Here is a 14,984-nt window from a genome sequence, read left to right as displayed (position 1 = left end):
AATCTTGGAGATAACTTTCCATGCTCTCCTGTGCAGCAGTGTTGTAGAGTCTGGAACGGGCTTCATCAGACTGGCTCTTGGATTTGTAGGATAAGAAATTGTTGAAAAATCTACTTTCTATAAATATTTGATTGACAATGGTGAAATGGAGAAAAAAAGAAATTCCTTACTGTTACTGGATATGTGTTTGAAGTGAAATAAACTAATATGGACTTAGAAAAAGTAAGTCAGAGAAATGTTGGTGCAGTTTCAAACACAGCCTATTTTATACTTTGGACCTTGCATTCAAAACTGATAGCATGAAGTTCCTATTTACACAGTGCTCTGTCTTTTAGAAGTTTAACTGAAATGTGAAAACACGATATAATCTCTTCTGGAAATACAATGCAGTGCTATACAAGGATTGCGACAACTGGAATTTCTCATTTAGGAATGAACTGTCATTCATAATAGAGATGTTGACACTGGTGATGGTTAAATCTCAGACAGAAAAGAATCTAATTTAATGGAAAAATCTCATTTGACAGAAGAAAATTACTAGCTTTAACTGTTTGGATTTGTCAGGCTGCCAACAATGCGTGCTTTGCTTTCAGGAAGAAATAGCCATCACTGAACATGTCAGGTGAATTTTTTCAAGGTGTATTTTTTCTTCTACTAGTAATTCTGATTAGGTACTGTTGGCGTATGTTACTATATTTTCAATCAGTGTTCTGCACAGTTATTTTTCAAATGCAGCATGTTCATAAAGTGTTGGTACTGTGGTGACCTCCACAAAACTGCAGGTGTAAGAGGCTCCAAAACTGTACTCCCAGTTACTTGCTTTCATTTTTAATTAAAGACTGTTTCTGTGGAATACTTCTTGGTGTGATAGAAGCCAAAGTAATTAAAGGCTAGAAAGAGAGGAAAGGATAAGAGCTTTTAAAAATAATTACCACTGCTTCATAGAGGTATACATGTTTCCAATAAAATTGAGTTTATCTCGGTGTCCTGTTTGTTCAAGGTGCTCTCCTCTCTTAAACACATAATTTCTGTTTCTTTTGGCATATTGGTAATGCCACTGTATCATTTATGTCATTATATTCATAGATTTATATAGTTCCATTTAAATATATTCCTGTCATAGACCAAGAGATGATCTGTAGTTTAACATAACTGTTACAACCCAAACTTGAATTTTATCTAATGTTTGCATTGTTTTGCTGTGTAGTTGACACTCCAGACCCCTATGTGGAGCTCTTCATCCCCTCTGCCCCTGACTGCAGGAAGAGAACTAAACATTTCAATAATGACATCAATCCCGTGTGGAACGAGACTTTTGAGTTCATTCTGGACCCCAACCAAGAGAATGTTCTTGAGGTAAATCAAGTTACTGATCTGCATCTGTGAAAATGGAACTCAAACAATGTCTGGATGGTTAAAATAACAGTACCTTCTGTGTGTATGGCATCTGTTGTGTGAAGATTGAAGGGTTTGGTTTTTAATATTACAGGCTAGATTTTGTGTTTAGGCATGGTGCTCAGCAGGAAGTATTGTATGAATTCTTTTATTCAGGGAATAGTCTTGAGAGTCATTGTAAGATAGTTCTCTGAGTCATCCTTCAGAGTGCTCATGAGGGCTAGTGGCTTACTGTTCCTTGCATCAGCCATAAATTATTTTGTCTCTGCTTCCTTCACTGATTCAACTATTACAGACTGTGAATAGTTGGGGGTAAAGTCAAGTCTCTGCTCTTTCCCTGCTTCTCCCTCAGAAGGTAGAAAGCAGAATCATGGTTCTGCTTTCTCCTTGTGCCCATCCAGTGGTGTTTTGGGAACTCTTACACCATGTGCAGGCTTGTTCACCAAGCCACCATCTAATATCAATATGTTAAGCCTTTCAGGGTTGTGTACAATAAATGAGTGGTAAGTATAATTATTTTATCAGTGCGCATGGTAAGCATGTAAGTTTTACAGTGCTGTTAGCTTGGTTCTTCATAGGGTATGGCCCTAACATGCAAAGTCCTCTGACCCAAGCTTACAGGTTTTCCATCTAAATTAGTTGGATAGACAGGACAGAAGCCAGAGCCTGTGAAGCTAATAACTATAATCTCTTGAGACTAAACTGTTCAAGATTCTAAAACTGTGTTGTGTCTGCAGTAGTGCTCCCTGTCTTCCTTGGGTGAGGATCAGGATTTACTGTTTGGGCAGGAAGAATTGCATGCTCATCGCACTGGAGCATGAAGAACAATCATGCACATGTAACAACACTAGTTTTTGCAGAAAGGAGGTTATGCAAAATAGCTTCCAGTTTATCAGGTGCAAGAGTCACCTGAGTTGATTTGATCTGTTTTGGTCATAGACATGCAACCTGGCTAAGTGAAACCAGAGAAAAGGTTGAAATCTCTCACATAGTTACTGCTTTCTTATAATAATACAGGCAAACAGTTATCAGGACTTCTGCATTTTCTAGCATTGATTTACTCAGTCATTAGAAAGTATAGGATTTTATGAGCTGCCAGGTGGTTGATTTCCAGCATAGTGTGGCTGTAGTTTACTGCTAGGATTATGCAAGTCCCTATTTCCTGTAGCAGAACACAGTAAACTTCATTAGAGTTAGAATTTGGAAATGTATCTTTATAGTACCTAAAGAATGTTTTCTGAGACACATGCTAAAAAAATCATGAAAATTGCCTGCAAAGCTTCAGTGATACCATGTAATAATGGTTAATTTTGGACCTGTTTGATATATATCTGCATACATACATATATGCTGTTCATGGTAAATGTTCTCTTCACCATGAGAAATATATTCTCTAGGTTAAAGCCAGTATTTGTGTTCTGTCAGTGTTGTACACGCTTACAGTTCCTAGCAGAGCCTTTGGGGTCTTGTGGGGGGTACAGTGTCAGAATTCAAATCTGTGAAACTACCTAGGCTATCTTTTGAGTGCAGACTTTGCAATCCTCTCTACTTCTTGGATTATTTTAATCTAAATCTTTAACTATGTCCCAAGTGCAGTTTTTACTCTGTGAAGTGTAAGAAACTCTCCAAAATCCTCTTAAGAAGTTCTTGCTATTGCTATTTGTTTTATGTCAGCCCTCAGAGATTACAGCAAAGGGCATAAAGTTCTGTGAGAAAACAGAGAAATGTAGATACCATTAAAATAATGAGTTCTATACTAAAACACAGTTCCTCATCTCAATGGGTTGATTGTGGCATAGGATGAAAAAGATTCTTCTTAGCCAAGAAGAGGTCGAACCCAGATATAACAACTAGTCATTCAAGTGGTTGTGTCTTGATTCCATTTATTTTATGCAAAAGAAACATTCTAAGCTGAAAACACGATATTTTAGAAGAAACTATTTCACAAAGCAGAAAAAACTCATAAACCAAACGAGTTTGGAGAACTCATTTACTAGAAACCATGGAAATGGTAATTTGAAATTCTTTCTGAACATCTTGAGAACTTGAAAGGCTACCACTGAGATAAAAGACTGCCAGATGTAGACCAATATGGGTTAGAGCAAATGCATTGAACAACATTCTGCTGTGTCTGCATGAGTGTTTGTATAGTACCACATTTTGAAAAGGCATGTGCTTTGACATGGAGGATGAGAAGAGACTTGAAGATCTGGTTGGATACAGAGAAAAGCTTTGTGTAATTTGGAATGCTGTGTATTTTGCCAAATCATTGCTGTGAAATTCTTGGTCTGTGGATAGAAGGTTAGGACATATGGATTCCATCTTTGCTGAAAAGCTGCTGTATGTTTTTTGGCATATTGCATTTAAAATACTTAAAGTTTCTCTATGGAGAAGTTTTGCTAACTGGAAATTTGAAATAATTATGTATGTACTATATATAATTTGAAGTAATTACATCTGCTTAGTCAGGTGGTGATTTTTACTGACAGAAAGGTGCTCACATGAAAAATGCTTTGTAAATGATGCTGTCCTACTCTTGCCATTGAATGCCTTGAAAATGCCACCTACGCTATGCGTTAACTTATCCTGTTTTAAAATGATATCACTGGGTGTTGACTGGGTTGGGTTAGTCATATTAATTTCCCTGTCCCTTTTGTAAATTTTAATTTTAGGCATAGACTGTATGGAATTAATAAGAGATTTATCAGTGTAGAATTGAATGTCCTTGTATCTTTTCTAGGTTACTTTGATGGATGCCAACTATGTGATGGATGAGACTCTTGGCACATCCACATTTCCTATATCCTCTCTGAAACTGGGAGAGAAGAAGGAGGTCCAGTTAACTTTCAACAATGTGAGTGGCAACATTTGAAGCTTTACCTGTGTTGATGCAGCTTCAAATGTGATGGGAAGTTTTTAAACCTGAACTGAGACCACCTAAACTGCTGTGTAGATCTGGATAGTTTCAGTCCAGTATCAGGTGTCTGAATTTTAACTGTGCTGTGTTGTGGTTAGACAGAGCTTCTTCACAAATCACGGGAAACTTGCTGCTTATAAAGGCTGTGATGTTTCCTAAGGAATCTCACTGAGTGTGATATTACTCAGAGTTTTCCCTTAGTCACTTTGTTGAAGCATAAGAAAAACATTTAGCCTGCTCATGATACTGGTTGGAAGTACACGTTCCTAGATAAAAGGAAATCCAAGACTATTTCCAATTGCATCAGTATGCCTCATTAGTATTTGTGGCCATACTTTCTCAATATAGAACCAAATTTTGAATTCAGTAAAGGATTAGAATATATCATAGATGGGGTGATGGCAGCAGCATGCCAGTCAGGAAATAGCTAAATTAACTAAATGTGGAGGCTGGGGAGGGGTATCTCAGGCAAGGATGGTTCTCTGCAGGCCCTGTTCATTAAGTGCTGGCCATGGTTAAACACAAGGCTGACCCACTGGCACTATTTATCTCCTTACGCTCTTACTGAGAGAAGAATTAAGAAAATCGGCAGCACTGAATGCTTTCGTTTCTGAGAGGATCCTCTTTAAAAGCCTAGTTTCAAACTTTTGCTCTCTAGAAAAGTTTCTGCACCACTTAGTTCAATTTAGTTTAATGGTCTTTGTTAGTGAGAGAGGTTACATGCGTTTTGCTGTTCAGTATATTATCTTTACTACATATGCCTGTGGCTTCCAGAAAGCTAACAGGAATTAATTTATTAGCATACATTGCACTTATAATAAATGGCTGGTTGTAACACAGCCCTAGTTAGCATGTAATAATGCATTAGTGTGAATGCTGCTTAAAAAAAAAAAACAAAAAAAAAAAACAGCAAACAAACCCCGATTGGATTATTCTCTTTAAACTCGTATACAAAACAAATGGTGTAAATTTAACAAGGATGTGTCAATTTAACAAGGATTGCCTGTCTGCACGGAAACTCCTGGAAGTAGTTGTTAAGTCCGTGTGTAATTGAATTTGTTCTGCATGTATTGAAATATCATGACCTATTAGAGTAACATATGGGAGGCCGTTCTGAATGTAATTCAGCAGCTGTAATTATATTCCTCACATCTGCTCATCTTTATATATACCATACGATACATATAAATACCGTATGCATTTCTCTTTGGGGCTGTGGTTTATTATATGAGCAGAGGTAGTGATTTGTGATTGCTCTGCTGTTTTGTATCACTGTGATACAACTTTAAAAGTATGTTTAGTTACAGCAAATAACTGCTTAAAGCCCATTTACTGGAAAAGGAGAGTTCTGTGCATAAAATATAGCATTTAACTAGGAAATGCCTTAGGAAATTTATAGGCAAATGGTAAAGGAACATCAAGTCAGGCTGAGCCCAGTGTAGACTATTTGCATGCACAACATGTACTCCAGAGATTTCCATGGCAGTCTGTATAAGGGAAAAAAAAAAAAAGACATACACTTTCTGTATTGGAACATTTCACTGGAAGGGCTTATTTAATAGTGTGCACATACATTTTTTCAATGATTGGATCACTGCATGTTTTCTGAAGTGCTTTCTAAATTAGTAATATCAGGTGCTGGAATAATGTAATTGCTAATCTGCCTTTGAAGTGTTTCCGTAAATGACTCTTTGCTCTGTTTCTTCATGTTCACCCTTTATTTCTTTGCCTTTTCTTCCTCCCCCCCACACCTTGTTAATTAGCCACCTCATTACAGCACCCACTGTGGAAGGCACCAGGTGAGCACCAGGTTTTACCTGGGCAGGTATGCAGGAGGGGGGAGGCCACAGGGAGCTTTACAATTTCCTCTCAGTAGCTACTCTGTACAAGGGTGAAGCAAATGTGCAGAGCAAGGAGCTGGCCCAGTTCTAACCCTGTTCCTGGTGAGCACACAACAGAGAGGAGGAGAATGATTCCTTCATAGCTTGAGGTGGAGCAAAAGAATATGCCGTGTGAGTGTTACACACCTCCAAGGCTGGACCGATGTGTCAGTGGCCATTCCCTGTGAGAGAGCTGGGGACATGAAGATGCTTGCCTATTCTTAGTTCCAGCAGCCCTGTGCTTTTGGGTTTTGCCTAGCAAGTGTAATTGGTGCTTTAATCATCGTTTTTAGCCTTTTGTGTGCTAGGAACCCCTTTAAGTGCTCTATGAATGAGGCAGAGGAGACCATTCTGTAGCTTATGGGCCAGGTAGACGCATTTAGCCTGCAAGAGTGCTCTGAAATTCCCACCTCTTGCCACACAAATATTTTTTGTGCATGCAGCTATTCAGCTAGTTATCACCAGAGCTGTTAGATGTGCTAAAAAACAGTCAAATTGTTCCTTTTAGTATTGACAATGAACTAGCATTTTGTTGGACTTACTTTTCTGAAGAGGCAGGAGAATTCTTACTTTGTTTTGTTCTTTTTAACATATTGCCTTGCAGATGCTTAATGGAAGTGAAAGCATTCTGTAGTGACATTCATTAATTTACTTGCATCTTTCAGAAATTGTAATCAATCACTCTTCTTGATTGATAATTTAGACTTATTTGACTATGGAAAGACATTGGGTAGCTCACATGGAGCACAGAGCAGTCATTCTCTTGCAGGTTTCAGATGCCATTTGAGCATGAAATTTGCCCAGGGAACTGGGAAGCAAGGACCAGATGAACTGTAGCTGGCAATAGAAACAAAGGATCTTAAGTGTGTGAAGACAATTATATCCCTTCAGACTGAAGATGAGTAATTGTCATAAAGTGGTATATTTTGAAATCATACTGTGTGATTTTAAAAAGAAAAAAAAAAAGTTACATTTCAAAGAAACTCACAATGTTAAAAACACCTTGACAGTAGTATTTTTATATTCCAGGTGTGTTAATGTTGTGGTTTTTTTTCCTCTGTAAGAGATGTGACCAGATTTGAATCTCTTTTGTGTAGGTCACAGAAATGGCTTTGGAGTTGTCTCTTGAAGTGTGGTAAGTATTTCATATCAAAAAAAAAAAGATAACTGGAAAACATAATAGCAGCAAAGACATTTTTAATTTTATTCTGTTATAATTTTCTTGAAAACATCATGTAGAGATTCCTGGTTTTAACACTGAAATACCAAGCAGTTCACAAAGCAATTGTATCATTGACTTGACATTACTTGTATGAATACTTTTCCCCTTTGCAAATGCTTGTAGGATCCAGGCTATTGTATATGAATTTCTCATCATGGCTTATGTTAAGTACTTTCCTTTTTAAGGGCTCTTAGACATAAGCTTCAGCTATTACCCTCATTATTTTACCTTCTTTAGTAACTTTGCATCTCACGTTAGCTTTCACCATATATGAATACTCATTACAAAGCCTCCCTGAAATGTGTTGATACCATGCAGTATTAATACCAGGTTAATAAAAAAAAGTGTTAATACCATGCAGTACTGAAGTCAAAGGTGAAGATCTCAGTAGGAGCAGGATTTCCGTTAAAGCTATGCGGATGCCTATATTTTTAAAAAATATTTTTAATTTTGTTTCTTTCTCTAGATGCCTTTCTCCTTTCTCAGCCTGTCTAGGTGAAAGACCAAAAATTGTCTTGAGGCGTAATCAGAAAAATACCTTTTAAGTCTAAAAATGAGTTACTGAACACAAGGCATTTAAAGAGTCCTTTTATTTTGGCAGGAACTATAAATAGCAGTGCTGAGCACTGTAACTATAAATGTAATGACTCTGGAGGCTGACAGACATCCCCCAGGGATAATTTTTGCTCATCATTTTATTCTTTTAGAGATGATATGTGTGTGGTCCTCAAAGACCACCCCTAAAACTTTGAGGGCTTGTACATTATAGATATTTCATGTCTCAGACGAGGTGAATGTAAGGTGGCTATGTGTTGCTGCTATATAGGCAGTAGGCATTGAAGCGGTAAAACAAAAGCATCCGATCAAGTTCAACTCTGCTGTTCTCTGATGGGCATGTGGATTTTGGATTCTTGTATGGATTTCTAGTTCATGGTGTCATATATACTTCCATGGAACATTGCCTCTAGACAGTCTTTTTTCCTCTTTTTTCTTAATTACCAGTATTTTATTACATAATAGTTTTTAAGATAAATCTAAGGAGTCATTGTGTGTGACTAGATAGATCCAATTCACTATTATGTGTTTTTCATAAAGGATTTGTGAAAGTGCTATCAAAAGTATAACGAATGTGTCAAAGTATCCACAACATTTTTCAGCACATTTTTACAAAAATGGGAGTTTCAGTGAGGCAGATACCAGGAAGAATCCGTGTGCTCCTCACTGCTATCTCAGCAAATCGCTGAGTGCAAGTATCTGTTGCTCACACACACGCGGTTATGTGGGAGGGCTCCTGCTGAATTCAGCGGTGCACATCCACAAAAGGAGTGTTCAGCATGCGATAGCTTCTGGGCTGGCAATATTGAGGCTTTTTCTGAAGACCTTTTGCTAAAAACCAAGGTCTGTCAAACTCTGAGCCTGGAAGTATTGTAGTTCAAACCCTTGGAATGAGACTGGGTGAGTTAACCGGTCGGAAGGAGGAGACTGCTTGAATTGTTTGTCCTACCTTATCTGAAATGAGAAGTGGGAGCCGAAGTTGTAGCTATTATTTAAGTACAGGATTGAGGTCTTTACACAGCCCTATTTGCAATTCTGATTGCGAAAGGCAGGGAAAAAGCTGAAGAAAAGAGGCTTCGTTTCTCCAGTTGGCAGTCAGGACAGTTCCTGCTAAAAGCCAAACACTTATTAATTGTAAGGCTGAATGGATAAAGCATCAAAATTGGCCTTTCCTCCCTAAATATGTACCTTTTACTTAAGAGTAAATGTTAGTAGGTGTGTATGAACGTTGTTCATTGCAGTTCTTTTTACAATGGATAAGCAGAAAATTCAAATTTCTAAGCCGAAAATTTAACATTGGAATACCAAGCAATTGTATCATTGACTTAACAACTTTACTTGTATGAATAGTTTTCCCCTTTCCAAATGCTTGTGGGGTCAAGGCTATTGTATATGAACTTGTCCACTCACATATATATTGTTTATGTATTTATTTTTAAGACTGCACAATACACCACCAGAAGCTGCATATTTAATGTCTGGTTTTCACTAGTATGTGAACAGTGAAGTTCCTGTATAAAATCCACATCTTAAATGTGGATTTTAAATGTGGATTAAAAGATGTGTATAAAATCCACATCTTAACCACACAATGTGTCATTGTTCCTTGCTTCCTTCATTCCATAGACCCACGTGATGCAGTTGTTGCATGTGTAACCTTTTATTTTGTTTTATTCAAGTTTGTTATTTTTCTTTGTTTTATTAGGTGTGTTTTTTTTAGTTCTTTTTTGAATTATGCCTTTTCCTAAAGCCTATCTGTTTTGCAAAATAGCTCTTCAACAGATCTCCGATTCAGTATGGCTTTGTGTGATGAGGAGAAGAAATTCCGGCAGCAACGAAAAGATAATATCATGCATAGCATGAAGTCATTTCTAGGAGAAGAAAACAGCAAGAACTTGACCACTTCCCGTGATGTAAGTTTGGAGAGTTCACATCAAGATTAGTATCCCCTGTGGATAGTAGAAGGGGTTAATGTAAAGAGAGAGAAGAAAAGCAGAAAAGTTTCTTTTTCCTCTGTGTACATACTGCGTTTAGGATGGGGAACAATTTTTCTCCTGCCCTAAGGCAGGAGAAAAGATGCACTTAAATAAGGTATGTCCATTATATGCAAGAGGACAAGACTGCATAAATGCCATCGTCAGATAGAAATCACAGCTCTTCATCTGCACTGGCACCTTAAACAAACTGATGTAACTTCTAATCTGGCTTGTTTTAATTCTTTGAAGGCTATGCTGGGGTTAGAATTCTGCATGGAAGGAGATGTATCCCTGTGTTTTATTCTACTCTGATGCTGAATTCCTTTGTTATTCCTGATGCTGAAGACCTTTGTTAAGGTCTCGATTCTGAGCCGAGATCGTCATCTGAAAAAACACCTGAAGGGCACGTGCAGTATCTGCTGCACAAGGAACATGTGGTGGCTCTGGGCATGCACACAATGGTGGAACCTGCCCTTGCATGCTTGATCTTCAGATTGTGCTCTTTAACATCGCCTTGGCTGTATGGCCTTCATGTCTAAAGGATCAGGCAGGAAACGAGCTGTTTTGATGTCAGAGTCAGTTGAGAATTGATTTTCTTTCCTTCCTCTCTTTTTCCTTTGCTTGTTTTATAGGATTAGGATTATGGAGCTTAATTCTTAGAGGGTATCAGAAGCTGCAGCTTTCATCAACTCACAAGTGCTCTGTACTTTAAAATGTCAACCCAGTAGAGCTAGATAGACTGATGAAGGTTTGGGTCACATTAAAGTGAGGAAGTGTGCTGAACCCTACTTACGCTTTCAGTGATTTTGTACAGCAGTGCTTTATTTCAAGTTAATGAAGGATACGCTTGGTCCAGGTCCAGTTACTTTTATTGTTCTAGCTTTTCCATCCTCCTCTTTCTTCCCTGTTTGTTCCCTGCCTAGTGTTTTGCTTCCAGCATTGGGACAGGATGACTGTTCGGGGTGGGTCAAGCAGTTAACAGAATCAGTGAATTAGTCTGGCTTTAAGACACTGGTTCCTTCTGTGCATTTTAGTATGAACAGAATATGACAGTCTTATGCAGAAACTGGAACCAACATAGAAGAATTGCCTTCTAAATTTCTATTAAGTTTTCAGTAGGTAATAAAGGTGTTATTGACATGCACTTTTGAACTTTTTCTTGCTTAATAAAATGTGCTTGAATGTTTTTTCTGAGGAAGATGAAAGAATTTGAGAATATTGTGGATATTTTATTTGTAGAGATATATATCACGCACATTGTGTACAAACATTTTGAAGGTTGTTTTTGTAAAAAAAAATAAAATCAATGAAGTTATTTTATTGTTGATACATGTAAATCTTATCTGAGCAGATATTTCTGGATGACATTGTTCTGATCTTCTTCAGCAGACATATCTTTCTCAGAAAAGATGCAAAGATGTTCTGCCAAGATCCAGGTAGGATTGGAGTGATGCTTAGTGCCTAAAGTGTCAGTTCTATGCAGGTGGTATATATGCATCAGTAAATCTCATTATTGCAAAAGCTAGGTAAGCTTTCATATTCTTTTTATCATCATCTTCCCTTGGTATCCTTCGCTGTCTCAAAGTTCATCAGTGTAGCTGCATCTTCCAAGACCAGGCAGTAATCTCTTTTTGTAGGCTTATCAACCCTAGAAGGACTGAGGTAATGTGATCCTCCCCTTTTTCATACGCCAAGTGTGTATTTCTAAGCTGACTTGTCAAATTTTTTAGCTGCTTCTAGTGATGAAAAATCCTTTTTGTTCAAATTAAAATACAGTTTTGTCCTTATAGCCTGTCATTTTTATTTTTATTGCTAGAGATGTGAGATAGCAGGAGGATTTATAGGATGTTTGAAGTCTTAACATGGCATCAGGAGACATAAGTATTCTTAGCTGCCTATGAGTCATTGTTTGATCTTAAACAAGTCACTTACTCAGAGTTCATCTAAGTTTCTTCATCTGTGAATAGCAACATGTGTGCCTTGCAGGGATGCTGTGGGATTTTAATACCTGTGAAATAATTATGCATCCCTGAATGGTAGATAAGTGTGTACTTCCAAATCTCCTTGCTTAATGTTGAAACACATTCTGAAAACACAAAGGATGAGATTTCTCGTACCTGTGTTATTACTTCATTTGATAATTTTTGTTGCTTTAAACAATTTTCTAAAAATACAAAAATCAATTAGACTTCTCTAATTCTCTCAGACTGGATTTGCAGAACAATTTTTAATAATATATATGTCCCCCATAGCAAATATTTTCACACCACAGGCATTTTTGTCTGGATTTTGTGCACTGTGTTTCCAGGGCAGTTGGACGAAAACATCTGCACCATTCATTCCCAAAACAGGATTTAATGTATTTCAGCTTTTTTTTTTTTTGCCAGGTTACTGAAAAGTATGACTGAGATGGTCTTTTTCAGAGCTCGCTTTTCTGAGATCTTGTTTCCCAAATGCTTTTTATTTTCACATCCAGTTAAAGAGATTAAACAGTCAGCTCTTGGTGAAATGAGGTGCCCAAGGGTTGAAGTAGAAATGTTTTGCACTGAGCCTTTCCCCGTGTTACAATGCTGCTTGGTTTCTAGAAGCAATACAAATGCGTTGATGAAATGCTTCATCGAGATTGTTAAGTCCTGCTCAGCGGAGCTTGTTTGGATTATATCTAGACTGGTTTGTTCAAAACTAGCTTGGGTGCTGTGCAGACCAACCATAGGAAAAAGAAAGCCATGCTGGCCTGGCCCTTTGGTTGTTTAGGAAAAGATGCCACCATATAGAAATAAGCGTGGCAGTATGGCCAGGGATTAGAGCAGTAGGCTTTTGTCACCAGGACTCTTGAACTGAACTCACAGTTTTGCTGTTGGCTTCCTGTGTGACTTCTCTTGTGTACCACTTGTGAATCTATGTTTACTAATCTGCTTGAGTGGAATTAGTACCTCTCTCTACACAGCTTTTACAAAGGATTTCAGCTGCAGATTCCCTCAGATGAGCGGAGTGCATTAGCCACAGCCTGTATACATGGAGGCATATGCATGCCTCAATCTCATTTCTCCATTCTTTTTCACCGATGAGATGGTTTCTTGCTTCTTTTCCCTTTGTCCTCTGCCTGCAGCTACTTCCACCCTGCCTCTCCCTTACTTATCCTAGAGCAGAACATGTAAGATGGGTGTATGTAATTTCAGATTTCACCATTTCTTTCACTTAAACCTGCTGGAAACTGAATTGCAGCTGAAATGCTGCTTTAATAAAGCTACCTCTTTGGTAGTAGCAAATATGTTCTTTGCTTTCCTCTTCATAGCAGGAGAGAACTTTTATTGTCATAACCTTGCTTATGATCTACATGTCAACTAGGATTAGATTGGCTAAAATAAATGGATGCAAAAGTGCAGTAGATGCTTCTCTCCATTTATTTTTTTTTTTCAGTGTTTAAGAGGTTTATTTAATGTGGGAAGCTTGCTTCAGCTACTGCCCTCTACTCTAGAGCTCTTTCATTGAACTGCACTTCTGGAAATAAAGTAGAGATTTCAACTCTTCATCCTTTGCTTTGATACCAAGTGGAAATTGAGAGATTCCTATATATACACATACCTCTCTGTATATCCATCCTCCCCCAGTGTAGGAATCTCTGATTCTGTGGGTTAAGTATACAGGAAGAATTTGCAGCCAGGATGCTAGTGACTCTTCTTGACATTCTTTGTTGATCCTCCTTACAGACATCTCTGCATTCTGAAGGAAACTCACATTTTCCCTTGTGCTCGTGCCACATTACTGATGAATAGATTAGTTGAATAGTGGTGCTTTGGAAGTGTTCATGCATACTTTTTCCAGGCTTGCACCTGCAAACCACCCTCTTCATCCTGTTAGGATTTGTCTATGTGGATTAATGAGGTAGTGTTTGTAAAGAGCTTTCAAAGCCTAACGTACATTATTAAATTTCTGATTAGTAATATGGCTCTTCTGTTCAAAGCAACTGCTCCGTTATTGGGGTGTTGGCTTAACAAAACAGGCATGCCCTAAATCTTTACCTTTGTTTTGTCATTTTTGGATAGATAGCTATCTCTGGATATGCATGATGAATGCTGATGCCAATAAATACCTGTGGTTTCTATTACTAAATCTTAATACTTATAAAGAAGATAATCAAATAATCTTACTGCATCAAGAGTAAGTAATTTTTGCAGAACAGAAGCCTCAGGAAATGTCTCACCTTATTTGGTCATTTCCAAGGGGCTATACATTTTTGGTCCACAAGGGAATTTCACTGCTTAAAGTATGGAGCCTATAGAAAAAAACTCAGTAATCACGTGGTCCCTTTTCTTATAACTAATCCCATCCATTGGCAGTTTACGTTGAGTTTCAGTGAAATTTTTGACTGATTACTGGTTTGATCAGATACAGGCTTTCTGCACAAGTGTGTGATTTTTTTACGCTTAGTAACAACTAAGAGGCTTTTGTCTTATCACCATTGAACAGTGGAAAATTCTTCTTGGTTTCTGAAAGCCAGGTGGGACTCTTGCTTAGTCTAAAACTCTTCATGCTGGTATCAAGCGGGCATTTCTTTTTTTCTGTCATATTTCCAGAAGAAGGAAAGAAGTATAACATAAAACTCCTATAAATATGTTTTCAATATGGTATCACTTGTAACTGAATCTGCTCTTGCTCAGTTTTCTCTTAGCAGTTAAATAGGTGTAAGGATGCACATAAATTCTCCTTATCTCACTGATAGTTTTTGCAAGGTTGTTTTAAATCTGAGACTGTCTTCATGCTATTTAGTAATATTCTTTTTTTATTATCAAATGTGGGTTTAAACTCCTTTTAAACTCCTAACCAAAATACTATTAGTCTCTCTTCTGTTTCTTATTAGTAACTTTTGCTGTCTTTGGCTCTGTCACTTAGATATCATTTGGATTAAAGCTGGTCTTTAGATTGCTTTAAAAATTTCTGTGGTTTAGTGACTAAGAAGTTATTAAATAACTGCATTTAATATCTTCTCTACTTTGTTTATTTCCTCAATTAGGGATAATCAGGACAAACATTCAAAA

The 14,984-nt window shown here is 37.5% G+C and overlaps 1 protein-coding gene across 8 annotated transcripts in view; it reads left to right on the top strand.

Annotated features, from left to right (window-relative positions):
* Positions 1-14,984, top strand: part of PLA2G4A (phospholipase A2 group IVA) — a 121,070-nt gene that overhangs the window by 72,484 nt on the left and 33,602 nt on the right. For all 8 annotated transcript variants that reach the window (XM_082765974.1, XM_082765973.1, XM_082765976.1 and 5 more), the window contains 4 exons: positions 1,208-1,356; positions 4,136-4,249; positions 7,290-7,327; positions 9,741-9,882. In XM_082765974.1, coding sequence (XP_082622100.1) covers positions 1,208-1,356; positions 4,136-4,249; positions 7,290-7,327; positions 9,741-9,882 — 443 coding nt within the window. The remainder of the gene's footprint in view (positions 1-1,207; positions 1,357-4,135; positions 4,250-7,289; positions 7,328-9,740; positions 9,883-14,984) is intronic.

Source organism: Aythya marila (genome assembly GCF_965140915.1).
Source record: "Aythya marila genome assembly, chromosome: 8".
Classification (NCBI taxonomy): domain Eukaryota; kingdom Metazoa; phylum Chordata; class Aves; order Anseriformes; family Anatidae; genus Aythya; species Aythya marila.
The sequence above is the reverse complement of the archived record's forward strand: the minus strand, read 5'-3'. Positions and strand labels throughout refer to the sequence as shown.